Source organism: Meleagris gallopavo, chromosome Z, assembly GCF_905368555.1.
Source record: "Meleagris gallopavo chromosome Z, MGAL_WU_HG_1.1, whole genome shotgun sequence".
In the NCBI taxonomy this organism is placed as follows: domain Eukaryota; kingdom Metazoa; phylum Chordata; class Aves; order Galliformes; family Phasianidae; genus Meleagris; species Meleagris gallopavo.
The window spans coordinates 55,148,532-55,173,870 of NC_139435.1; the positions used below are offsets into that span (position 1 = coordinate 55,148,532).

General features: G+C 39.4%; 1 protein-coding gene across 2 annotated transcripts in view; it reads left to right on the plus strand.

The window, feature by feature from the left end:
• Positions 1-517: 517 nt before the first annotated feature.
• Positions 518-25,339, plus strand: part of GAK (cyclin G associated kinase) — a 66,837-nt gene continuing 42,015 nt past the window's right edge. Inside the window, exons 1-10 of one of the 2 annotated variants that reach the window (XM_085213012.1) lie at positions 518-857; positions 9,923-9,984; positions 13,786-13,845; positions 16,061-16,175; positions 16,616-16,758; positions 19,463-19,588; positions 20,615-20,704; positions 22,994-23,129; positions 23,754-23,866; positions 24,444-24,555. In XM_085213012.1, coding sequence (XP_085069138.1) covers positions 716-857; positions 9,923-9,984; positions 13,786-13,845; positions 16,061-16,175; positions 16,616-16,758; positions 19,463-19,588; positions 20,615-20,704; positions 22,994-23,129; positions 23,754-23,866; positions 24,444-24,555 — 1,099 coding nt within the window. In that variant the 5' untranslated portion in view covers positions 518-715. The remainder of the gene's footprint in view (positions 858-9,922; positions 9,985-13,785; positions 13,846-16,060; positions 16,176-16,615; positions 16,759-19,462; positions 19,589-20,614; positions 20,705-22,993; positions 23,130-23,753; positions 23,867-24,443; positions 24,556-25,339) is intronic. The other variant, XM_031557161.2, reaches the window with a different exon arrangement.

Sequence of the window (25,339 nt, forward strand, 5' to 3'; positions counted from 1 at the left end):
TTGGGCACCACTCTCAGATGTAGGGTTTGAGTTTTGGGTAGTGCTGTGTGGAGCCAGGGGCTGGAAACAGTGGTCATTGTGGGTTCCTTCCAACTTGGGTTGTTCTATGGTTCTATGATTCCTACGTGAAGAACAGTGAGTAGTCAGTTTGTGGAGGCTGACTGAGAAATACCACTTTATTATTCATCATCAGTGAGGGAGAGAACCAGCATAGCTATCTGAGCCCTCAAGGAACTTGATGACGATTGTGACTGCATCAGCGATGGCTATTGAAGGCAGCAGGCAGGAAGTAAGGACAGGACTTTTGGGAGAGACATTCTGGCTTCCAGCGCTCATCCCCCTAGCAAGCAGCTTCACAGCAGGGACGCACTATGCCCACCAGCACACCCCAAAACCCACCGCCGCCGGCAGGGCTGCAAAGCAAGCTCCACCGGGTCGCGGGTGGGCGTGGCTTTAACAGAAGGGACGTGGCTTACATAGAGGGGGCGTGTCCGACCGCACGGCCCGCCGGGCTGAGGGGCGGCAGGAGGGAGGTGGCGATGTGAGGTCAAAAGTGACGTAGCGTTCCCGGAAGCAGATCGGAGCGGAGAGTACGGTGGGTGAGGAGGCCGTTCTCCGCCGCGGTCGGTAGCTCGGCGGAGCCCCCCACACCCACCTGTCTTCTGCCTCTCCCTCCGGTGCCGCCGGGCAGCGCGGGCCGAAGCCAGGCGGAGCCATGTCGCTTTTCCAATCCGCCCTGGACTTTCTGGCGGGCCCCGGCACCCTTGGGGCCGCCAGCCGCGATCAGAACGACTTCGTGGGGCAGACGGTGGAGATGGGCGAGATGAAGCTCCGCATCAGGCGGGTCATCGCGGAGGGTAAGAGCGGGACGCGATGGCGGCGGCCGGGCGGGGCCGCGCTGCGCTGCGGGAGGCCTTCCCGCGGGCCGCTGTCCCCAGCTGCGGGACCGGCCTCGGGCGGGCGGTGCTCGGCAGAGGCTGGCTGGGGAGGGAGCTGCCGGTGCCTTCGTTTCCTCGTGTCCCTGTCGAGCCAGCGGGGCCCGTGGGAGCGCCTTGTCATGGGACTGGAGTTAAAGCAGGACCTGAGCTGGAAGGGGCGCACGGGGATCAGCACCGTCGACTCCCGGCTCTACACTGAACCACCTAAAATCCTGCTCTATGTCTGAGAGTGGTGTCCAAATGCTCCCTAAGCTCCAGCAGTTCGGGGCTGTGCTCACTGCCCTGTGCAGCCCATTCCATTCCCACCGACCTCTGGTGCAGACCCTTTCCCTGACTGCCACCCGACCCTCCCCTTGTCGAGGTGATGCAGTTGAACAGGCTGCCCAGTGGGGTGGTGGTGTCATTATCTGTGGAGGTGTTCAAGAATCACACGGTTGTCAAGAATCACAGAATAATCTGGATTGGAAGGGACCTCAAAGATCACGAATCTCTGACCCCCCCGCCACAGGCAGGGCCACCAACCTCCATGTGTAACCCAGACCACGCTGCCCGAGGCCTCATCCGACTGGGCCTTCAACAGCTCCAGGGATGGGGCATCCACAGCTTCTCTGGGCAGGCTATTCCAGCACCTCACTACTCGCATAGTAAAGAGCTTCTCCCTGAATGATCCTTAGGGATATGGTGTGGTGGCCAACAATGGTGGTTGGTGGACAGCTGGACTAGGTAATCTTGGAGGTCTTTTCCAACCTTGATTCCATAAGCTTGTAAAACTGCATTAGTGATTTCTGACCAGCTGGCTGGCCTCAAGACCAGCGAGTGTGTTATTGAAGTGTTAAATGTGAGGTTTCGGTAATCTTTGCTACACAGAATGCAGGACACATCGCTTAGGACCCTGCGGTCAGGAAGGAAATGAAAGCATGTAACTTCTTAAAGAAAGAATTTCTGCAGTCGAAAGTGGAAGGCTTGGAATTTCCATGAATGCAGATGTCTCAACTTTCTCAAGGTTTTATCAACAAGAAGAAAGTAGAAGTACAGGAAAGTCTCCAGACGCAACTATTTCACACTGGGCTTCTTTGGGGCATTTTCACTTAAAGTGAAAATGTTTGGATAGACATTATAGCACACTGCTTGGCAGCATTTGGTGTGTGTGTGTGCATTAATTAGATTTTAGTAGAAACTAGGGTCATGTGCTTATTTTCAGAGGAATTTTTTTTTTATCTTCAACCAGAAGGAATGTTGGAGGCTTGTCTTGAGACGAAAAATGGGGAATTTGTTATTATTTATACATAATTCATGAACTTTGCACATTATGTTGCTGTATTTTTAGGCTAACATCCCAAAGCCCTATTCAGAGCTTCTTTTAATGGTTGAAATTACTTTCTGTAGCTATCTCTTGACATTGTCTTGTATTGAAGTAATTTTGTAGGTAGATATACTATTTGTTCCAACTTAGTTTTCCTAGAATCTCATAGTGATCAGGCTGAAAGAAAACTATGCTTGTTTAAGATTAGTTTCTGCAGTTGAACTCAGAAAAAAACTTGCTGCATAAAATAGGACATCAGTGCTGTTTTATCTCCCTAAAAGGCAAAGCAAGTATTGCTTTAGTTCTTGGTCACTTTTGGAAAGTGATCTCAGGTGAAGGATTCATCTGAAGGAAAGTGATCTTAGATGGTGGGCAGCATGTGAAACATAAATGTTAGCCTTACTCTGCCATCAGCCCTTGTTTACAGCTTCTTTTCAAAACATACTGTCAAAATTGTGAGTGCAATGTAAGCAGTCAATATTATGTCACTGTAGAGTGAACACTGAACTAACTGGCTGTTGCTGCTAATAACCTGATATTCCAGTGTGGACTAATCAAAACAATTTCCAGGGAACAGCAAAAGGAAAGCTGGCCACGCAGGTACTGTCAAGAGAAATATTTATTTCTTGGTTCTGAAGCAAGTATTTCATACTTGAGCAGCAGCTCACCTACTAAAATGTCAGAGCACAGATGCCAGTTAGATGATTTCAAGCGTGTAGAGATGTGCTTTAAATCTAACCCTCATAACATGTGTTACTTGTCACCACAGTTTCTGGTGTTCCTTGTTTGCCTTGGTATTACAAGTTTTACTTTCCCTTTCACTGTCTTAAGCTTGTGTGTGCTAAGTGGTAAGGCTTTCTACCCAAAACAATTGGTTTTTGCTAAAACAATCTTTTAGTGTTTTCAGTATTCATGCAACTGCAGATTGCAATAGTGAACCTGTGCTGACACCTGGAAGTCTTGTGGAGACAATTTGTGGAGCTGATGTTGCAAGAGTCTTGCTTTGTTAATCACTTTCTCAAAACAAAGGAAGAAAAACCATCGCGCACAAAAAACTCAATGATTTTTCAGTAGGAAACTTACATGTGGTTGTCTAAATGTTCCATTCTCTTCTGCTGTTTTTGGAGTTAGATCAGGAATGTTTGTGCATTAGGTTTAGTCTGATTTGTTGCAGAAATTGAACTTTTCATCTCGCCCTGAGCCTTGTGCTTGATGATTTCTCAGAAATGCATATCTGTGGCTTAAGAGCAGCCCTTCCAGTGCTAAACACATTGAAAGTCTTTTTCTTTTAAATGAATTTTCATGGCAGATTCCATAGCGGAAATTCAAGTGGGGCTTTCAGAATTTACATTTCAAATCTGTGGTGAAATGTATCTGAATAGGAAACGTGCGGAGATGACCTTTTCTGTAAGGCAGTACAATTTCCTTTGCTTTTAGTTGGTGTGAATGCAGTCTGTGGGTTAGCATTATGGAATACGATGTGGCAGGAGTTAATTTGGGTGTTCTTCAACCCTGCAACTCTTTCCAGCTCAGTATTGTGCTGCCTGTCTGCATTGGTGTAAATGTATGTGTGCCCACACTGTAAACCAAGTCACAGTTACACAGTTCAGGTAAGGGTGTTTCCCTCCTTGTTCTGCGGAAATGCCGCAGCAGGAGTAGGACTGAGCTCATGGTATATGCAACCATGGCTTCTCTGGGCAGCCTGTGCCGCTGCCTCGCTGCCCTGTGAGTTGAAGCTTCTGCTTTGCATTTGTGAGCCTATCCATTTTCTGCTCAAACTCAGTGTCTCCTGTGACATTGTCCAGGCTGCTTCTGTGACTAGGTTTGGAATCTCCACTTGCTCGTACTTAACCTTGAGGGAGCTAGGTCAATCAGTATCTTTGTCATCCTCCCTGTTAAAATGATCCAGAGCAGAAGACTTTCTTCAATCCTTAGGTTAGTAGCAGATTGGTTATTTATTTCACAATCTATATTAAAGTTAATAATCTTTATAAATTTCCATCTCTGTTACTAGCTCCACACTGTGTGCTTGAGTTGCTATTTATTTCATTTCAGCTACTGATTCTCTGATATTTATGGATCCTCCTGTTTGGAATCACCTTTGCTCTCTTCTGTTTCTTCCCTGGTGTTTTCCTTCATGGCATCTGTCAGATTAGATGTTTGCTTTTAATAGTAAACTAACTTGAAGGAACTGGTTAGCCTGCTATGTTTTCTGCTTCAACATTTCAATAGTTAATTGTGGCTAAGTAGTTTTAGAGGAAGTGAGTCAATGCCTTTACATTTACTCACTTCTTGCCCTTCACGTGGTGCTGGCTTCAGTGCTTGTTATGGTTCTTTGGGGTCTTCCAATTAAGTCTCATACTGCCATGAAACTCTACTTAACTAAATATTGATTACATGACTAGTTAGTTACATTGACTAATATGGTACTATCTTACTTGCTTTCATATGGGCCACATCTTTCATATGCCCATGCATCACTCACCAGTCTCAGTATTTTGTACTTGTTTCCATCACCGCATAAACACCTGTTCTTACCAGGCAGTCTCGATGCATGTAGTCCAATTACATGTGGCAGACCTCTTCTGATGCTTTCTGTTATCTGTGAGTTTTACAGTGTTAAGTGTCTTTCCCCTTTGTCCAGGAATACTTAAATTCCTGTATCATTCTGTACCAGATAGCTGAGGAACTGAGGCTGCTGTGGCTGGTTCAGCTATCGATACACCTGCATATTTGACCTTGTAGGAGTGGTTGGGAGTAGGTGATCAAAGCAGGCTGAACAGTAGTCCTCAGAAATTAATGTCTTAATTCTCAATCCTGAAAGTTGGCGTGTTTATGTAATAACCCTGCAAGTTTGTTTTCTAAATGCTGGGTGGTGCTGGCTGTCCATTTTCCCTGTCTTGGACAAAGAATTACTTACAAACAAGCCTTATGCTTGTTTGCCTGCTAATAGTGACATTCAGTGGTGACGAATAGGGAAATTTTGTTGTCTCCGCCTGTCTGTAGGAAGAATAAAGCCTGGTCATTGAGCTGTCAAAATATTAATTGAGAAACTGTCAATGTCAGACCATCAGTGAATTACAGAAACTTGTTTTGGTCTCATTCCTTTATTCTGTCCAGGAATGCTACTGCAAGGAGAGGGTAAGTTAAATGAGAGCAGCGTGTCGCATTGCATACGCTGCCATGAGAAAAACAAGATCTTTTTCTCTCTGACAGGTGTAATAGTTTCAGTATTGTGTTAGTATTATTCATTCTAACTGAAGAGGGAGAGGCCCATTTGCTCTGTGCTGAATGAGTATGTAATAAAACACCTTTACTTTTTGGAGCACGTATCTGAAAGATGGGATGACAATTTAATAGTTAATGTAAGATATTGACAAAAGTACTTATGTACGTAAAAAATTATGCAGTTTAAATATAATCATATTCCTTCAATGTTTCTAGTGAGTCTGTTTTGTAAAAGCAGTTTGTGGTGGGTGTGGTGGGGTAGCAGAAGCAGCTACGAGAGTTCATGAATTATTTCCTATTTTGTTGGCAAAGTAAAAATATATCAAGTGTAGAGAACTTAAAGTTGCTTTCTAGCAGTGAGCAGAAGCTTGAGTTGATCCATTAAACATAAACTGATACTTTTCAATGTCTCTTAAGTTTGTAAAGATAAATTTCTGTAAGTTTTATGTTAAGTGATTAGGCAGTGCTTCTAAGGGCTCTCACAGTGTGTTAAAGATCAATTGACAAACTCACTAGTAATTCCTATTGCCTCTCAGTGCAAAATAAAATCTTCCTGGGAATATTTCATTAGCAGTGAAATGTTAACTTGAGAACTGCTGTCTTGTTTTATGGGTTAAATAATAAATTATCAAAATGTTCTTTTTCATCTTGAAATTTTTCTGGAGCAGAGATCGCAGTAAAGGAAAATTTATCTTTGAGTAGAGTCTTCTGTGAGATAAACCATATACAAAATAGTGCTCTATCAGTGTTTTGGTTTGTTTTTTTTTTTTTTTAAATACTTTGACTTACCATGCTGAAGATAAGTGTATCAGGAAAAATGTTTTATGCCATAATTGCTGTTTAAAATTAGTTTTTGCTAATAGTTAATTCAACTGCAGACTAATTACACCTGAATCTTTTAATGGTTTTCTCATGATTCTTAAGCATATAATTGCTGTTCTATGAAGTGTGGATTAAGTTGTTGACTTTATTTGAACTGTGGCAGTGGTATCTTTGTTTAACTTAAATCATTTCACACAAAATAAATTGCTCTTGCCAATGAGATGAGTTGGTGGCATGTAATAAGAAACATTTGTCTTTCAAAGAATAGTGAGAAAAGTACTGCCTTATATATAATATAATATATATTAATTGTGATATGTATGGAGCTTGTGTTTCTGCTTTAGTGAGATATCTTTGGACTGACAAATATGTAACGAAAGCTGAACACAAATGATAGAAGTAGAGTGGCAATGCATGTGAGATTCTTTAGCGAAAGAATCAAGGAGTTTATGTCCTCTAATGAATAATCAGAAGAAGATGGAGATTTCACTATTTATGTCAATAGCCTAATGAGCAGTTTGTGGGGTGCCTGGCTACTTTACATCTTGCAAAACCTATTGACTTTTTAGCGCAGATTTTTCTATGAGATAGCTGAGAGAAGTTCCAGAAAATTGCTTTTCAAACTGTGTGGACAGAGATACTGGAAGAAACAAAAGAACTTCTCTTAGATTGCAAATTTGTAATTTACTAATGCTGAACATCCACGTAGCTTGCTTTCTTCTAGATGCTGTAGTGAGAAGGTAAAGACATTGTTTTACTTGTGTGTGTCCCTCAGTTTAGAAAGAAACACTCTGAAAAGAGACATTTTTCTTCCTCTGGTGGAGATCAGGACTGTGACTTTCACTTCTTGTGCATTCAAGTCTTTAAGGTTCTTTTATGTGGATAATATTAATACCAGTCTTTCAAAGATGGCATCTCCTTAATACAACAGCATTTTATGAATAAGGCAGGTAAGTTGGCACATCAGAGGGGAAACAGTTTATCCAACTGTGCTGCCAGTAGAAGGAAATCTCAGTTGGTTGTGGTCGGCTTCCCATGTTCAGAGAGAAAAAGCTGAAGAAAATCAGGATTGATGAGGAGAGGGAAGAAGATTTCCTGAAAGATCTCCCTCTTATTGTTATGTATCTAAATTGAAAACCAAATACTTCTGGTTCCTCTTTGCGCTTTTTGGAACTTTAGAATGTTTTTTGTTGCTTGTTTTACGTGGGAGACTGAACAACTGAGAGTAAACCAGGTAGGTGGCTATGTGAAAAAGCAGGGAACAAGCAAGTTCTGTAGCGTGATTTATTAAGTTTCCTTTGAGCAACCAGCATGAGTAAAAGATTAAGACCACAGGAGAGAACTGTGATGACACAAGGTATGCATTACCGAGACTGCTTGAGCTGAGTCTAAATATTTCCCCATTAGGAAAGAATCATTTTGTAATGAAAGAGGTAGTAATACCGGCTACAGACCTCAATTTTTTTCAACTTAAAAAGCTGTCATGTTAAAGCCACGTAAGTGACGTGCTGAAAGCAGCATTCCAACAAAGCGAAACTTGTCTGCCATTGAATCATTTAAGAAAAAGTGATTTTTTTTTTTTTTTTTTTAGTTGACTTTCCTTATATTGGAAGAAGACCTTGTATGAAAGTCTGTCAGACCAGTTGAAACCATTGGCGGAGATATCAAAACCTGTCAGGCTCTTCAGAGTTTGGACTAACTTCTCTATTTTCATGTACATGCTCGAAAATGATTGATTGAACTGATTTGAGTTTGTTTCTGATGCACTGATGCTCTCACCAGTATAAATCCTAAGGGGGCACACATTTGAATGAAGCGTGGTTGTGTTTTGGAGTGTGTGTATGTAGGTGTGTGGGCATTGATGTTGGCAGTGTTAGCAAGGTGTACGCTTGAAATGCTTTTTGGCTTAGCTGTGCCAGCCCTCTGAAACCTTGCTGGTGCACACAGCATAACTGGGCTTGGAAAACAATCATTCTGTGATCTAGGTTATGACTGTGACCACTTTGCATTTGAGTGCCTTCTGGAAAACTAATTATGCAGTAGTTTCCCATGCTTTAAATCTGTGCTACCTGAAGGTCCCAACTTAGTAATCTAAAATTTCTTCAGCATCGAATTTCTGGAGTTAATAGAATAAAACCAGAAGAATTTATAGTATGTGTGTGAAAACAAAGTTCTGTAGGGCTAATGGTACTTCCATATGAGAGGTCTGTTGGTTGTGAATAGAACAAGGGCATGGTGGCCATGCTGCTGAGGCATGGTGACCGGTACTCATGTGTGCACTGATTGCTGCTGGTGCTTGCAGCTCACTTGGACTATGGTCTTTGAACCTGGGTCACGCCTCTCAGTATGAGAAGGGATTTGATTAGGAAGTCTAATCAAAAACTGTGGCTTCTCAACACCGAGTTTCGTTCCAAGCATGACCATGTTACCTTGCTTGCTTTGCCAGTGCTGTGAAATCTGTTATTGATAGTCATAGCTGATCAGTGCCATGCAGAATTGTGGTTTTCTTGCAAACGTTCTTATTCAGAAAGGAGCAATATTGTTTCAGATAGCTGTCTGAAGAGTACTCTCTGTACTGTTGTGTACTTCCATCTGTGGTATACAGATGGTGTGCTTTATCCCCTGCTCCATCAGCACCCATATGGAGGTGCATGTTTGTAATTGTTAAGCAGAACACTTGTACTGAGGACATTAGGAATACTGACATTACTACTACAGAATGCAGCAAAGCTGCTTTTAGAAAATGAATAGAAGTAAGCGGTAAACGCAGTACAAACGTGAGTGGTGTATGGCAGGACTGACTTACTCTAGCAGGGGCTGCTGTTATCTCAGATATCACTGATGATCTGACTTCTGTAGTGTGTTGCTTTCTCTAATTGCTATTGGCATGTTTTGGTTTTGCTGTTTGTATATGGAATCTCTCTAAAGAAAACACAGTATCTAAATGCCTGTAATTCGTGCAGATCCTGCTGTTGATGCTAGTGGCAAGGTAACAGGAAATGTGTGGGTGGTGACATCTGGGTGTTGTGTAAGAAAAGAGAACCTGCTGGCTGATTCCCATGTGATGCTTTCTGAGGTTCTTCTTTGAAAGCCTTGTATCTCACTGAATTGCACAAATAACTCTGGCCTCGTGTTAGTCTACCTCATGGAGAGAGAAAAGGTAATGAACACTGCTATGACCACACCAATTTAGGTCCTACGTTTTTTAAAAACTATCTTGTCAAATTTTCTCCTTTCATTGTTGCTTTTCTATGGAAAGGCTAATAGAAACAAACAAAAAAACCTCCACAAACAGTTGTTTAGTGAAAATCTTTAAATAATATTTGCTGAATTGAATCTTGGTTTTATATACGCATGCTTTAAAAAAAAAAAAAATTAAGATCTGCATATGCGGACTGATAAAATAGAGGACAGTAACCAAGTTGGTGAGGCTTTGACATGTGCAAAACAAAGCAAGTACTGTCAAGAATATTTCTACTCTGATATGTCGTTAACATATACTGTTGGTACCAAACAATGTGTTCGTAGATTCAGAAGAGCTTCTATTTCAGTGTGTTATCTCTGTTCACATAAACAATTGGTTTACCTGAGAGCAGAAAATCAATAATGACTTAGTGTTGTTGTCTTGCAGGTGGTTTTGCATTTGTCTATGAAGCTCAAGATCTTGGAAGTGGCAAAGATTATGCTTTAAAGGTAAAATGAATTTGCTTCACTACAGGTTTGCAAACTCTGTCTTTGCTTAATGCTTTATTATGACCGTTGATTCTTGACAAAGTCCCTTGAAGTCATTTGGAAATGCCCAGGATGAAACCCAGTGGTGTTTGCTCTGCAGTGTACTCATAGTTAGAAACATCATTGGTCTCAGAACCTTGCATTTTATACTGAAATACCAATGACAAGAGTTGATCTAGTAAGTAGTAGTGCTGCTTGTCTCAATTTATTCTAGATGTTCATGGCTCTGCTTTGAGGATTCGGTTGCATGGTTAGAAAGGATCTTACCTGGTTGCCTAGTGGGAGATACTAGAATATTTTCATATTAAAATATTAAAAATGGTTAAAATCTCCACACTTTGATCTATTCATTGAACTTTCAACTGAATGTTTCTCAGATTCATCTGGATTCTCATGTTCAGGAGGCCTAGAATAATGTGATAGCTTAAAAACAAGTATTATGGAGAGGACAATAAAGTGAAGTCACTTACCTTAGTATCATACTTAAAAAAAAAAAAAAAAAAAAAAAGAGTAGTCATTTGTGATTACTACAAAGTGGAATGGTCTAGCTAAATGAGAAAAAGGATGTCTTGGGGAGAAGAGGAAAAAAGGTAATACAAGAGGTGAGAGGAGTAAGTTAGCATTACATCGCTAAGAAGAATTTAATCCTTTTTCATACTACATCCTAGAATAACAAAATTTGTTGGCTATAAGCATGCTGTTTGGCTTTAGTAACATGTTTTGTTACTGCAGTACATGTGCAGTTTGTGTGCTCAAAATGTCATATAGAAATAGCCCCATTTAAATAGCATGAAATCCATAGAACGACTTGGTTGGAAGGGACCTTAAGGATGATAGAGTTCCAACCTTCCAGTAGGCAGGGATGCCAACCACTAGATGATGCTGCCTGTGGTCCTATCCAATCTGGCCTTGAACGCCAGATTGGGCTGGGGGGTCCACAACTTATTTGGGCAACCTGTTTCACTTCCTCAGGACTCTTCTAGGAAACAAGTTTTCTTAACGTCTAAACTTACCCTCTTTTAATTCAAAGACGTTCTTTGTCCTATTGTTATCACTGTGCTCATGTGAAAAGTTGATATGCCTCCTGCTTATAAGCTGCCTTCAAGTACTGGAAGGCTGTAATGATGCCTCCCCAGAGCCTTCACTTCTGCCAGCTAAACAAGCCCATCTCCCACAATCTCTCTTGTGTAAGAGTGGTGCTCCAGCCCCCTGATCATCTTTGTGGCCCTTCTCTGAACCTGCTCCAATAACTCTATCTGTTTTGTGTTTGGGGCACTGGTCTTTGATGCAGTACTTAGATGGGTCCTCATGAGGACAGACTAGAGGGGTGTAGTCACTTTCCTTGCCCAGTCCTCTTTTGGTGCGGCCTGAAAGACATCATGCTGCCTGGGCCACAGGCTCATGTCCTGCTTTTTGTCCACAGAGCCCCCACGTCCTTCCCCATAGGACTGCTTTCAATCAATTCTTCTTCCAGTCTGTACTCATGTCTGGAACTGCCCCCAGTGAGATGCGGCACCTTGCACTTTGCTTAGTAGAACTTCCTTCCATTCATGTAGAACTGCTTCTTAAGGCTGTTTGGTTCTCTCTGGGTGGCATCCTTTCCTTCTGTTTAGCAACTGCATCACTCAGCTGGGTGTCATCAGCAAACTTGCTGAGGATACTCTCAATCCCATCATCTGTGTCACTGATAAAGATGTTACGGAGCATCAGTGTGAAAATGGATCCCTGATGGACATCACTAGTCACTGACCTCCACCTGTCCATGAGCCATTGACCTCTGGCCATGAGCCTCAGGCTGTGACCATCCAACCAATTGCCTCTCCACTAGTCCAGCTTTCAAGTCTATATCCTTCCAATTTAGAGATAAGTATGTATGTGGGACTGTGTCAGAAGCCTTGCAGAAGTCCACAGCGATGGCATCAGTTGCTCTTCCTTTGTCCACTGATACTGTTACCCTCTTGTAGAAGGCTGCCAGGCAGAATCGTCTGCAATGAAATCATGTCATCTGTTACAGATCACTTCCTCATCTTGTGTTTGCCCTTAATATGTATTCTTGTTCATTCAGAGCCCTGGGATGCATGTCATCCGGCCCCACAGACATAGACACGTTCAGTCTCATCAACCAGCCTGAAATTTTCTTAGAGTGAGGAGGATTGTGTTTCCCCACTCCATGCTTAGAGGTTCAAGGACATGAGAGGCATGGGAAGCTTGGCCCTCAGTGAAGACTGAGGCAAAGAACTGATTGAGTACCTGAGCATTCTCCATTTCTATTGCTGACAATTCTCCCTTTTCATTTATCAGAGGGGAGTCCTTGGTCTTTCTCTTCTGACCAATGTACCTGTAGAATCTATTATCGGTATTTTTCACATCCTTTACCAAGTTGAGTTCCACACACACCTTGGCTTTCATTATCCTGTCCCTGCATGTGTGGACAGCAATGCTGTATTCTTCCCAGGCCACCCTGCTTCCACTGTCTGTATATTTCGCTCTTTTTCCTCATTTTGACCAGTAGTCTTTGCTCAGCCTTGCTGGTTTCCTGCTTTCTCTACCCGATTTCTTTTTCTGAAAGATGATTAGCTGTTGTGCAGTCAGAAATCTCCTTAAGGAACTGCCAGCTCTGTTCCATTCCTAAATCCATCCTCCCTAAGGAGAATTTCCCAGCAGACCCCATCTAGTAATTCCTTAAACAGCCTGAAGTTCCCTCTCCTGAAGTTCAGGGTCCTAACTCCGCTCTTTGCCATGCCTGCATTCCTCAAGATCATGAACTTGACCAAGGCATGGTTGCTGCAGCCCAGGCTGCATTCAGTCTTAACCTCTTTTAGTGTTCTCCTCTGCACTGGTGAACACCAGATCTAGTGATGCTTCACCTCTGGTGGATCTGTCCAATACCCGGACCAGGAATTTATCCCCAGTGGATTCCAGGAGTTCTCTGTATTGTTTGTAGCTCACAGTGTTGTTTTCTCAGCACATGTCTGAGTGACTGAAATCCAGTATCAGGATGAGAGTCTGTGAGCTCAGTGCCTTTTGCAGCTGAAGTAACAGCCTTGTCAACAGGCTCCCCTTGATCAACCAGTCTGTAGTAGAGCCTGGCCGCTGGATGTCTTTTATTGATCAGGTTCCTAATTTTAACTCACAAGTTCTCAACCTGGTCATAGCTGTTTCTTAATGACAGCTCTTTGCAATCTATCTACTTCTTCTTCACACGGAAGGCAACTGTACTTCCTCTTTGTGGAACTAGTAACAAATACTCAGATTGATCCTGTTCAAATGTTGATTTCAAATCAAAATAATATTAAAAGTAGTGATGTTTGATTTTATTACTCATTACTCAGGTACCTAGAAGCTGGGCTACATGGTTGGAGAAGTTTTGATGGGGTTGGGTAAAGGTTGTTTTTAAAGATTTGATACCGAAGTTAGATCTTTACTTGCAAAGTGCATAATGATGGAATCAGGAGGCTTGAATGCTTCGTACAACAGATAACTCAGAGCAGTTCCTTTCTAAGTGGCAGAGGTTAGCACTGCTCAGTTGTCCCTACGCATTTACAGAGCAGATGGTTGGAAAACTGACCACTACATTTGTAGTAGTCTGTTCCACTGCAGTGATATTTTGCCTACTGTCCTGTTGCATTTCCTTCAGGCTTTTTGACTGTCCGATCCTTTGTGTTCTTAAAAAAAAAAAAAAAAAGTATGTAAGATCAGTGTGTGTTGCTTTTCTGTAAGTTTTAATACATAAATCTTCTAAAATACTCTGTTTTTTGACAGCGGTTGTTGTCCAATGAGGAAGAAAAGAACAAAGCTATCATTCAGGAAGTTTGTTTTATGGTATCCTTTTCTGGATGTATTTAAATGTTCTGATTTAATTGCCTGGTATCAAACATTTCTAAGAGTCTGCCTACAGATTTCTTCCATGCCTTCCTCTACTTAGGAGTACTGACATTTAAGGAAGACAGGAGCTTATGGTCTGTCATGAACGTGATGGTGACATTCCAGCAAGCTCAGTTCCTCAAGCTGCAGAGATTTAATGTGTGCGGATGGTTTTAGTAGCTGCTGTAGACTTTGTCAAGCACTTTGTCTACCAGAAAATGATGTTTTTTATTAGATCTTTCTTTAAAATGATATTTTAATCTTAATGAGACTTCTCTCATGTGCACTGAATTTACTGGTTGTTTTTTTTCTTGGGTGGAGGGGGGAGGGGAGGGCGTGGATGACTCAAAATTTTGCTTTTACTATCAATGTATCATAGTTTCTGCCTCAGATACACTTGGCTTTAAAAATAATACTGAGTATCTGGAAAGGAATTTCAGTAGAGCATATGCAGCAGAAACCAGAAGCTGTACTGTCACTATATTTGATAGTTTTCACTTTCAGTGATGTCAGCTAGTAGTGTGTGATGTTCTCTCATGTTTTACTTCTCAGTCAAAATTACGCTTTCGGTGTTTGGCTTTAAGTAAACTCAAGACTTGCACCCCAGCGCCTACTCTAAGACCCTTTGTTTCAGGAGTTATTGAATAGCTGTATTAATGCTGCTGTTTTTTGGCTGCCACTGAGTATTCAATTGCATTGGGATTAGCAAGCAAAACCTGTGATCTTAAGCTGCTCAGATGTTTTTGAATCATTATCAGTATTTATCAAAACCTTAAACAGGGCATGTTCAAGTACTGAATATCCTAATGCTGTGTATTTTCTAGCTACTCTGATTACATCTTTCCAGTAATAAATGATAATGCTTTGGATGTCTTTTCACAGCTTACTTTGTTCATGTTGTGTGAATATTTTAGTAGGGCTAACAGTTGCTTGCTTTGAGATAGAGCTGAAATGAAAGTACTTCCTACAGCTCTGAGCAGAGAGATCTGAATAAAACATGATTTAAAAAAAAATATAAAATTAAGAACTAAAAATATTTGTGTTCATTCTAAATGGTGAATCCATCTTGTCCTTTGTTTTACCCCTTTGTTGTTCTTTGGTCATCTTTTTTTCTTCTTTCTAGATTTGGATGCAACTTGTAAATAGTGTTTGTCTTGTAGGTGTGGTTATCAGTGTTTGGTTAGTGTGGTGCACGTCAGGACCAACACAGATGGGTACAATGTGATGTAAACCTCCCTTGAGCTCACTTATACATTTTTTTTTTCCCTTTATCATACATAAAAAATGATAATTTAAATTTTTGAGCAGCTAGTGAAAAATGATGAGGGTTGTAGTTTGAATTAAGATTCCTTTTTTTTATTCTTTGAAGCTTTTGTTTATTAGTGAAGCTTATTGTGCTGACTTTGAATTAAGCATTGTGAAGTTACGAGGGCTGCTCTGGAAATAATGCTTCCTATTACATGCTGTGGGTCCATGACATCAGAAGTGGCTGTTGGTGATATGACAGTAGAACTTTCTCTCCGATATTCCATTAGATGTCATTGCTGTGTGACAGCTGGCTGTAGAGGAGCTGTCTGACAAGAGTGTGGATGAAGTAAGGAGATTTTTACCATGTGGCATGCAGGCTTGTTTTTATTGCTGGTGAAAATGTGTAGCTAATGGTGATGTCTTCTGAAAAATTGTTTTGTAGCTGAGAATTTGCTCTATGAAATAGTTTTCTAGTGCTCTTTGTTGTTATTTCCATTGAAATAAACAGGAGGCATAACTTTGGGAGCAACTTTCTGTGAAAAGGCAGGGGTTGATGCAATAGGCCTTTCTAGATCAGCTAGCTAGAGCAGCAGTCTTTCTGACTCTTGCATTGATGTCTTGTAGTCATTGTTGAAGAGAAAAAGGAATACTTAGATCTGTTACAAAGTTTAGTTTCCTTGCAGTCTTAATCATAAGGGTATTTTTGAAATGTTTTATTTTAACTTCTTGCATGTTACCTTAGTGGCTTGCCTTGAAGTCTGTTTCTGCAGTTGGACATGAATTTACTTGTTCTGCTGAGTATTCTAAGTCCAGCTCTAATGATATCTGGGTTGAGCTAACATTTCAAATGAGTTGCCTGTGAACTGCTGTATACAAAACTATCAATAGACTTGGCAGTTTTCTTCCCTGATCACTTTGTGTCCAGAAAAAACTTTCAGGTCACCCCAACATTGTCCAGTTCTGCTCTGCTGCATCTATAGGGAAAGAAGAATCAGACACAGGACAAGGAGAGTTTCTTCTGCTTACAGAATTGTGTAAAGGTAAATTTTATTTCTTTTCTTAGCACTGCACATTGTTTTTAAAGCTGTTTTGCGCAGGTTACTTCAGAGCATGGAAGTTCTGAAAACCTCTTAATCAGGTGGAACTAGTGTTCACCTTCATGGGAGGAACATTATGTTCTTTCAGGGAGTTAAATTTTATCATAAGTATGTAATAATTGTAAATGTCCTAATATTTGAGACTAGTCAGGGAAGGAAGAGCAGGAGAATATTTCCTGGGAGTGTCATTTTCTTTGGCACTGCAGCCTTCATGGGTTTGCCACTTTCAGAATATCTGTCTACAACTCAATACTGTAAGTCTTCCTTGTTGATGAGAGTTTCTCTATACATGGCAAGCTTTCAGAATGTATAGTGTTTTGCATGTGCTTATGTGAATTTGTTTGATTTTATTTTTTTTATTTTTTATTTTTTTTTTCCTCCAGGACAACTGGTGGAATTCTTAAAGAAAGTGGAACCCAAAGGGCCAATCTCCTGTGACACAGTTCTGAAGATCTTTTATCAGACCTGCCGAGCAGTGCAGCATATGCATAAACAGAAGCCACCTATTATCCATAGAGATTTAAAGGTATTTAAATAAAGATAGAGGTTTTTAAATAGCAGAAAGAGCCTGTAAAGCTGGTGTTTAGGCTGTTGATCAACCACAGAGGGCAATCTTGAAAATATGTATATGTATGTGTATTAGATGGATATATAGATAGATATCAGTGTTTAGATGGAAATTGTTGTTAGCATTACTGTATAATGAAGATCTTCACTGAAATACTTCTATCTTTTTAAGCAGCATTTTTTCTTGTGTACGTGGTGTTAGTAGTTATTGTAATCAATCTAAACAAGCTGACAGATGTCACACAACATGGTTTGCTGATGAAGTTGAACTAGAGGTGGTTTTTTGATAAAGTAACTAGAGTTATGATATGATTTGTAGTTTTGCTAAGGAAAGTTGCTCAGTGCTGGTAAGCAGTCTTGTAGGTTATCTCAAGCAAGAGATTTTGACCAAGTCTGTATTAAACTTCTGTGGTTCTACTTTGTAAAATAAAATTTTGTATTCTTTGCTGAAGTCTTTCGTGTCTATGAACAGAAAAAGTACCTCTCTTCTCTCTAAAAGTATTAGTAGTAGTTACAGATAAATATGAATTTTTTACCTCTGTGAGAAAAGCGTAAGTTTTTTTTATCTCAAGTATTTTATAGCTGAGCCAGTGCTATGTTTGACCAGTTTTTTTAATCAAGAGATGATCTTGTCAGATACAAAATATAGAAAGAGGCAACAGTTTTGTTTCCTATTGGCTTTGTATTAGAGACTGTAGAGCAAGAGGAAATGATAGATGTTGGGACCTTAATTAGACCCAACTTAGTTGATAGTTTGGACAAGGGCCTGACTATAATCAAGTATCAAATAAGGTTCACTTAGCTGTGCTATGTTTTCTGGAAAGCAGGTCAGCAGCATAAAAAAATTGTAGATCAAAATTTTGACCTTGTCTTCGAATGAGGTCTGTGATGGCAATGTGGCTTTTAGGAGAGAAGCTGGAATCCAAGAAGGTTTTCTAAATTATTGTGACCAAAAGTATTAGGATTTGTGAAGTTTCTGCAGTACAGCTTAGAGTTCAACTTCATATAGAAATGTCAGTTTCTGTGTTCTTGGTGTTCTTCTCTTGTTTGTCCATTCATTTTTTTCCTGAACACCTTTGCACTTAGAATGGGTGTATACAGCATTTGGAAAATCCAGGTAGTTTCTGATTTGGAAAAATTCTAAGCTAGTGTGATTGATTAGCTGTCAGTCTTTATCTGATATTTTAATTATCAGAACTTGAACTTTACAGCTGTAGTCACAGCTAGTCTGTATAGCAGAGACCATAGAACCTTTCAGAGCCGATTTCAATAACCAGCTGAAATACTGTAAATTACTAGCAACTTTCAAAGCACACAACAGGACATAGCCTCACAAAAACCTGATTTTTTTTTTTTTTTTTTCCCTTTGGTAATACTATAACTACTTTTAAGTTAGGTTTGATATCGAATCACAGAATCAAAGAATGGTTTGAATTGGAAGAGAGCTTAATGATATCCTAGGTTTGACCTCGCTATCTTGGGCAGGGATACCTTCTGGTAGATCACATTGCTCAAAGCCCCATCCAACCTGCCCTTGTACACCCCTGAGTGTGGGGCATCCACAGCTACTCTGGGCAGCCTGTGCCAGTGCTTCACCATTCCCTGAGTAAAGAATTTCTTCCTAACATTTCATGTAAATCTCCATCTTTTAATTTAAAGCCATTACCTCTTGTTATTGCCTGCCCTTCACATTGTGCAGAGAAGTAAGGAAATGTTCTTTGACAGAAAAGAATTCAGTTTACTTGTTGAGATGGATACAACCAGCTCAGCATAATCCTTGAGGTAGTCAAAAATGACTTCATGGTGGAAGAAAGAGCACATCTGAGAAAGGATAGTTCTGAAAGCTGAGGTGTTGAGGAAGGACATCCAGAAATGTAGTAGTGTCAGTGGGGAAAGGGAAGCCAGATCTGGCTATCTGAAGTTTGGCATTCTAATGTTGGAAATGTTAAAAGGCACATGCGTTCCCTTTCCTGACTTTATGTAGAAATGCAAACTCTTTTCCAGGTCTTTTGTGGTTGTGACCCTATGATACACCTACGCAGTACCCACTCTTCTATTCTCTTTTAATTTTCATCCCAGTTTCATATAGCTATCACAGACAGCTGAATTATTAAGAAGAAAAGGAACGGTTAAATGTTCAGACAGCACGTGCTTCTCAAAAAGCTGGTTTCTGTTTCATTTCCTCAGAAAGTCATGGCTGCATCTTTCTAGGCATCCCCTCAGCAGCCTGCTGCTTTTCTATTACTCAGTTTTTTATCTCCAGCGGCCTGAGCCATTGTTCCACTACAGTTGCATTAACAGTGTTCAGTTTTATAGATGAAAACATCTGGATTTCAAGATGCTGCATATACAAGTGTCCTCTTGGAAACACTGATCTGTTCTTGGACACTAATAGGTGTTTTTTCCCCTTGGGTTTATTTCCTGTTCTTGGATGTCCATTTGTTATTTGTAACAGTTGTTTCATGGTTCCTCCTAAAGATTGTCTGCACTGCTACCATATACATTTAACTTAGTTGTTTGAAATCTATTTTCTCGTGAACAAAGAAATAGACTATAGTGAAATATTTTTGTGTGTGTATATGCACACATGATTTGATATTTGAATCATGTGTTTTATCCTTCAGAAAGAGATGTCTTCAGTTTATTCTACCTCTTTTTTTAAGGTGGAGAACTTGCTTATAAGTAACCAAGGGACAATTAAACTTTGTGACTTTGGTAGTGCTACAACGATGGCTTACTATCCTGACTACAGCTGGTCTGCACAAAAGAGAGCACTGGTTGAAGAAGAGGTAAGAATATCTTATAGTTGTTAATGTTGATAGTAGACTTCATTTTCTGTTAGTAATCTGCTATTAGTTTGTGTGACTTGTAAGACAAGTGAAGATTCTTGTAGGGCTATTCATGTTGCTGGAGTTCATTTTAACTGGCTTGCAGTTAACACTACTTGTTTTCTCTAGCTGCTTGTAAGCACTGCTTCAGCTCGAGTAGTGTCCATTCTGTGATCTGATAGGGGAAGACCAGATTAGAAGAGCTTCTCCTAATTGCAGTCAAAACAGGGAGTTGAAAATTGTCTGTTCCTTAAGAGCAGGTAGTATTGCTCTTCTTCCAAGTACTGCAGTGATGATGTTAACCATGCATTTGTTTTTTCTGGAATGCACTTGTTCTTAGTTTTGAGGTGAGAGTAATGCTGGTAAATCTAATATAATCCATCAACTGGTCTTAGACTTTAAATATGATGAAATACACTGGCATTTAAAATTCATGAATACAACCTCTGATATCATGCCTCTTTTAACCTTCCACTGTTTTGGAGACCTTTGCTATTATAGAGTAATCCATTGGTTTCCAGAGAAGGAAAGGTAATTATGTACCATTATATAGTGTAGGCAAAAAAAAAAAAAAAAAAAAAGGTCTTGTCTGAGTGGATCCTTGTAATAGATGTAAATATTTGGGTTTGTCTATGCTGTCATTAAGTGTGATGAGGAAACAAGAGATATATGCACTGGAGCATGAATTCACTTCCTGTTTTGTTGCTGATTTTCTTGCTTTGTGTTCATCTCCATTTTAAATCTTCTGCATTATGGAAAGGTTCTTGAAGATTAGTGTTATTCTGAGTCCTTCAGCCTTTACCCGTTGCTCTATGAAAGCCCTTGTGACTTGTCCATGACTCAGTTAATGGTGTCTTCATTGCCTAGTGACAAGTCTGAAATTTCAAAGTTAACTGTCCACGCAGAATAGATAGCTTTCTGTTTCCTTTGCTGAATGTCGTTAGAGTTTGTTCAGTTTTCTGCTTCAAGAGGTTCTGTCTTTTGCAGATCACCAGGAATACAACACCAATGTACAGGACACCAGAGATGATAGATTTATATTCAAATTTTCCAATCAGTGAAAAGCAGGACATTTGGGTAAGAAATTTTTCTTTTCATAATCATAATGGCTTAGTTCATAATTAAACTGGTTTTGCACTTTGTATTTCACTAAAGAACACAACATAAATGTGGGTTAAACAGTTTGTCAGAACCAACTTAAGTAGCATGAACAATTCAAGTGAAATATTCGAGTAGTGAGATACTGAATTCGCGTATATTTTTTTTTTTTTTCTAGCTTGTCTTCCACTGTGAATACCAATAATTAACTTTCTTCTGTGTTCCACAGAACTATTGCTTTGGGGGAGCTTACCACCACAGAGTCTTTAAAATCCTTGAATTTTCCTTTTATGCTATGCATGTAATCCTTGGACAACCTATTGCTAAGTTGATTTAAAACTGATTACATCTAGGTTTTGCATCTGTGTGGTAAAGGTATCAGTAAAGTTGGATCGTTCATGTTTTGTGTAGCAAAGAATATAAACTGTCAATGTTCACTGAAAAAGCTGCTGTAAGTGTTAAATCTTTTTCATTCTAGTTATGCAGTACTGCTGCAGGACAGAGATACTACCCAGTAACTTTGTGTTTAGGAATCCTTTAGTTTATTGGATGTCTTTTTAAAGAGATAGTGTCAAGTTCAACTGTGTCTGTATCTGGCATGTGTCAAAAGTCAAACTGAGAAATTGTAATAACAGGCTTTTCAGATTTCAGCTGGGATTTCAGTTTCTTAGCTTAAGATTTAACATCTAATCCATCAGTGATTTATTTTTTTACGTGCCAGGTGAAAAAACAAACAAAAACAAACGCTTTTCTGATGACTTGGTCATTTCACATGCCTTAAATGCTGGCAATCTGAAGTAAGATTACATCCAGTTAAACACAGCAAGAACATCAGTTAACAAAAGCCTTACTGAAAAGGGCAGATGCATTTCTTTGGTTTAAGTAACTGAATCTGTTGGTATTAACATGTTGATTATCTTCCACTGTGTCTTTGGAAGGTCTGTTGCATTTAGCATGCTCTCTTTGGAACTTGTTCTGTGTTGCTTTTTTTTTTTTTTAAAAAAAAAACAAAACTTTGCATTCTGGTTTCAATGAAAACATCCACTGTATTTTGCAGAATCATATAGCTGTCTCAGAAAGTGTGACTGATTTGTAGTTTGTGGTTAGCAAACTGGATGATAGTTTTTCCAAGAAAAAAGCATGTAGGTCAGGTAACGTTCATGGTTATTTGTGATGTGAGCTTAAAAGCATGAAGGCAGAAGAAATGCTATGCTTAAAACAATAGTGTGGAAGAAGTATTAGTTATCAACTGCACGGATTGTGATTAGGTACTTAGTAGATTAGGTTTTCAAGCTCAGTCTGGTTTTTTTTTTTGTGAGTATTTCCTACTGAAGTCTGGAGATTTTCTGAAAATAAACACATTAACTGGAAAGGAATTAACAGTTGAGGCAGGTATTAATTGTGCTTATTTAATGTCATTTCTTTAACTGAAATTAAACTTGATTCTGCAGAAGTCAGTCTTGTCAAAGATATTTTTCTGTGTTGAAATTATCGTTTGTGCTTGCAAGCTGCTTCATATGTTTCCATTATGTAAAGCTTTTGGAAATGTGAGTGAGTTGGCTCCTTAATAAGGAGTAAAGTTTCAAACTCTAGTATTGCTAAGAGACTTTTCTAGGCTATGTAAGACATCTTCCAGGTCTTGCTTTTTTAGTATCTGTAGTTTTCATAAGGTTTTTTTTTCTCAGAATTTGTTTTGGACTCTTTTTTTTTTTTTTATTATTCATGCAACTATAGTATAAAACCTTTATATAATAAAGGTTCTATAATTTTATTTTTGTAGTATTTTATTTTTATAAAAATTGTAAAGTATCTCTTATTTCCTGAAGCGGTCTGAGGGATTAAATAAATAATAGTAAATAGTAAATAACAGTGTCTTGATTTGTTTCAAAAATTTCAATTCAAAAAAATGGATATATGATTTTTAAAAATCTACAAATACAAGAATTCTTATATCTGAAAACTGTACCGAAGGGGAAAAAACAAATCACGATCTTATTTAGAGGCAACTTTGATAGTAGAAGTGCTCTAATTGACAAGTCAAGTGAATGTTTCACTGTTTCTGTCCTCAGAGTAACATCGAGACTGTTTCAGAAGGAGTCTGAAGCTGATCTTGAAAGTTCTGCAAATATGTAAAGAGTTCCATGAGTCAGCAGTTGCTGATTGAAACCTGTGATTTCCAAGCACTACTAGGAAGGCTAATCTCAATCTAAAATTCGCTTTTAATTATCACTGCCTAAATTAAATACTTCTGCCTTTACCTCTTTGTAGGCTTTGGGCTGTATCCTGTACCTGCTGTGCTTTAGACAACATCCCTTTGAAGATGGAGCTAAACTTCGCATTGTCAATGGAAAATATGCCATTCCACAGAACGACACCCGCTACTCTGTGTTTCATGATCTCATCCGTAAGTTTATGATGTTATTTAGTTTAGTGTTTTTATTGATGCAACTTTGTGCTTACATTATATTTCTAGGAATTAAATCTTGTTGACTTCTACTAACTACTCTGTAGTGAAAAGGATAACTATTACAACTTCTCATTTTATTCACAATTGTAATCTATAATTAAAGACAAAACAAGCCTTTAAATGAAACTTCTGTACTTTAGAGCTGTCACCTGTCACGTTTAGGGCTTGAGGCATGCTGTAGGAATGACAAGTGTTTTGACTTATTTCTTTGAATTTGTTTTAGAAATGCCTTTTCCCTTAAGGTTTAAATAGTTTACCAAAACCTTCAATTGCAGTGCTGGAAGTATGATTCCAGCTCCAACAGCATTAAATAGAGCATTACTTTTGAGGTTGTTTATGAATGCACCCTGAGGTATGTTCTGTGATGTACTCTTAACCCTAAAGGCATTTCTTGAAGGTTACTTCTTAAAACAGTGATACTTTTGTATGAGTTTAGTATTTGCTGTACACTGTTCTGTATATTTGAGGGCTCCGTGTTGGAGACTGCAGTGAAGAAGTTATCTCTGCTGGAAAAAGGCCTTAGAAGGGCATCTGTTACATTGTCTGAACCATGTATTTTAGGCTCCACTTTGAAGGTGAACCCAGAGGAGAGATTGTCAATCACTGAACTTGTGAATCAGCTGCAGGAGATTGCAGCAGCTCGGAATGTGAATCCTAAATCCCCCATTACAGAGGTAAAGGGATCTTATGAAAGAGTATTATTGATTAGGTCTTATTACTTATCTGATGTGAGTTTAGAAATGTCAGAGCAGGCCCTCCATTTCTCAGTCTTCACACTTCACACTACCTTCTTTTGCAATTGAATGGATCTGTATGACTTAAATGTAGTCTTTAGAAAATACACTTAAAAACAACAACACAGAACTTACATGACATTAAAAGAAACTAGTTGTAGTTCTTACTGCTTGCTGATGAAAATGTCTTGTTCCTAAATCGTTCTTTAGTAGGCAGGTGCTCTGTTCAACATGCTGTATTCAATCATAATTAACGTGCATAAGGAACTCCAATACATGAAGGCCCTGTCTTCATTAACTGAAACCCTCTTGTGAGGAAGCTCTCTGGAGTGTCTCTTGATGCTCTATTTAGACTACAGTGGAACTGAGTAAGAGTAGTGTAGTTGAGCTGCCTGGCTTTCTCCTGAGCCTCAGAAATTGATTGCATGCTTGTTCTCACTAAGTTACACTTTGTTAGTTACTTTTATGAGTTGGCTAAATGAGGAAGAAAATATTCAGGGATTGTTAATCTCCACAGCTCTTGGAACAAAATGGAGGCTATGGAAACAATGCTCAGCCTCGAATATCTGTGACCTCTGTTTCACAGAGCTCCAAGCCTGCAGGACAGCTCAACAATATATACAATGCAGGTATGTGCAAAAAAAGACATCTTAGTGCACCAGATACATATTTTGCATTTGGGGAAAGAAAGAGTTTAGGTATTTTAAACGTTTTGCACAAATACAGACTACTTTGAAGTTATATTGGTATTTCTAAACTTCTGGTTTTTTTTCCTTAGAGTTTGGTTGAATGTTGATAACACAAATAGTTTGTTGCTGGGAAAATAAAATTTAGTTTCCTTTGGAAAATCACAAAACCATGACATAATTGAAGCCAAAATGTGTTATTAACCAGTAGATGGGGAGGAATTTGTGATGAACTGAAGTTTTGTGACAGTGGCTGATTGAATGAGCTGTAAGAATTATAGCAAAAAAAAAAAAAAAGAAAAAGAAAAATCAGGTTATGGCAAAAGAGTAAAAAGAATTCATTATAAACTAAACTTTCCAATTCAGTGAAACATATGATATTTGTGTTCACTGAAATGTGAGAGCTTAAGATTTAACTGCTGAAAATTTTGAGAAGTGCTGTATCTTAGTGGAAACCTTAGTGCATTTGCAGAAGTCGCTGAGCAGTTTACTGACATTACAGTCATTATATTCAGAGGAAGCCATTGCTGGTGCTGGCTTGAGCCCAGCTAATTAAGAAACAGTTGTGCTGGGTTGTGCCAAAAAACTTTAGTTGAGAAAAGCTGTGGCATCATCTGAAAAAAAAACAGTAGTTAGACTAACAGTACATACTTGACTCAACCAAAACATGTCTCCAAAATGATTTAAAAGCTGGTATGTTCTTTCTAGAAATGTAAGTATTCTAGGG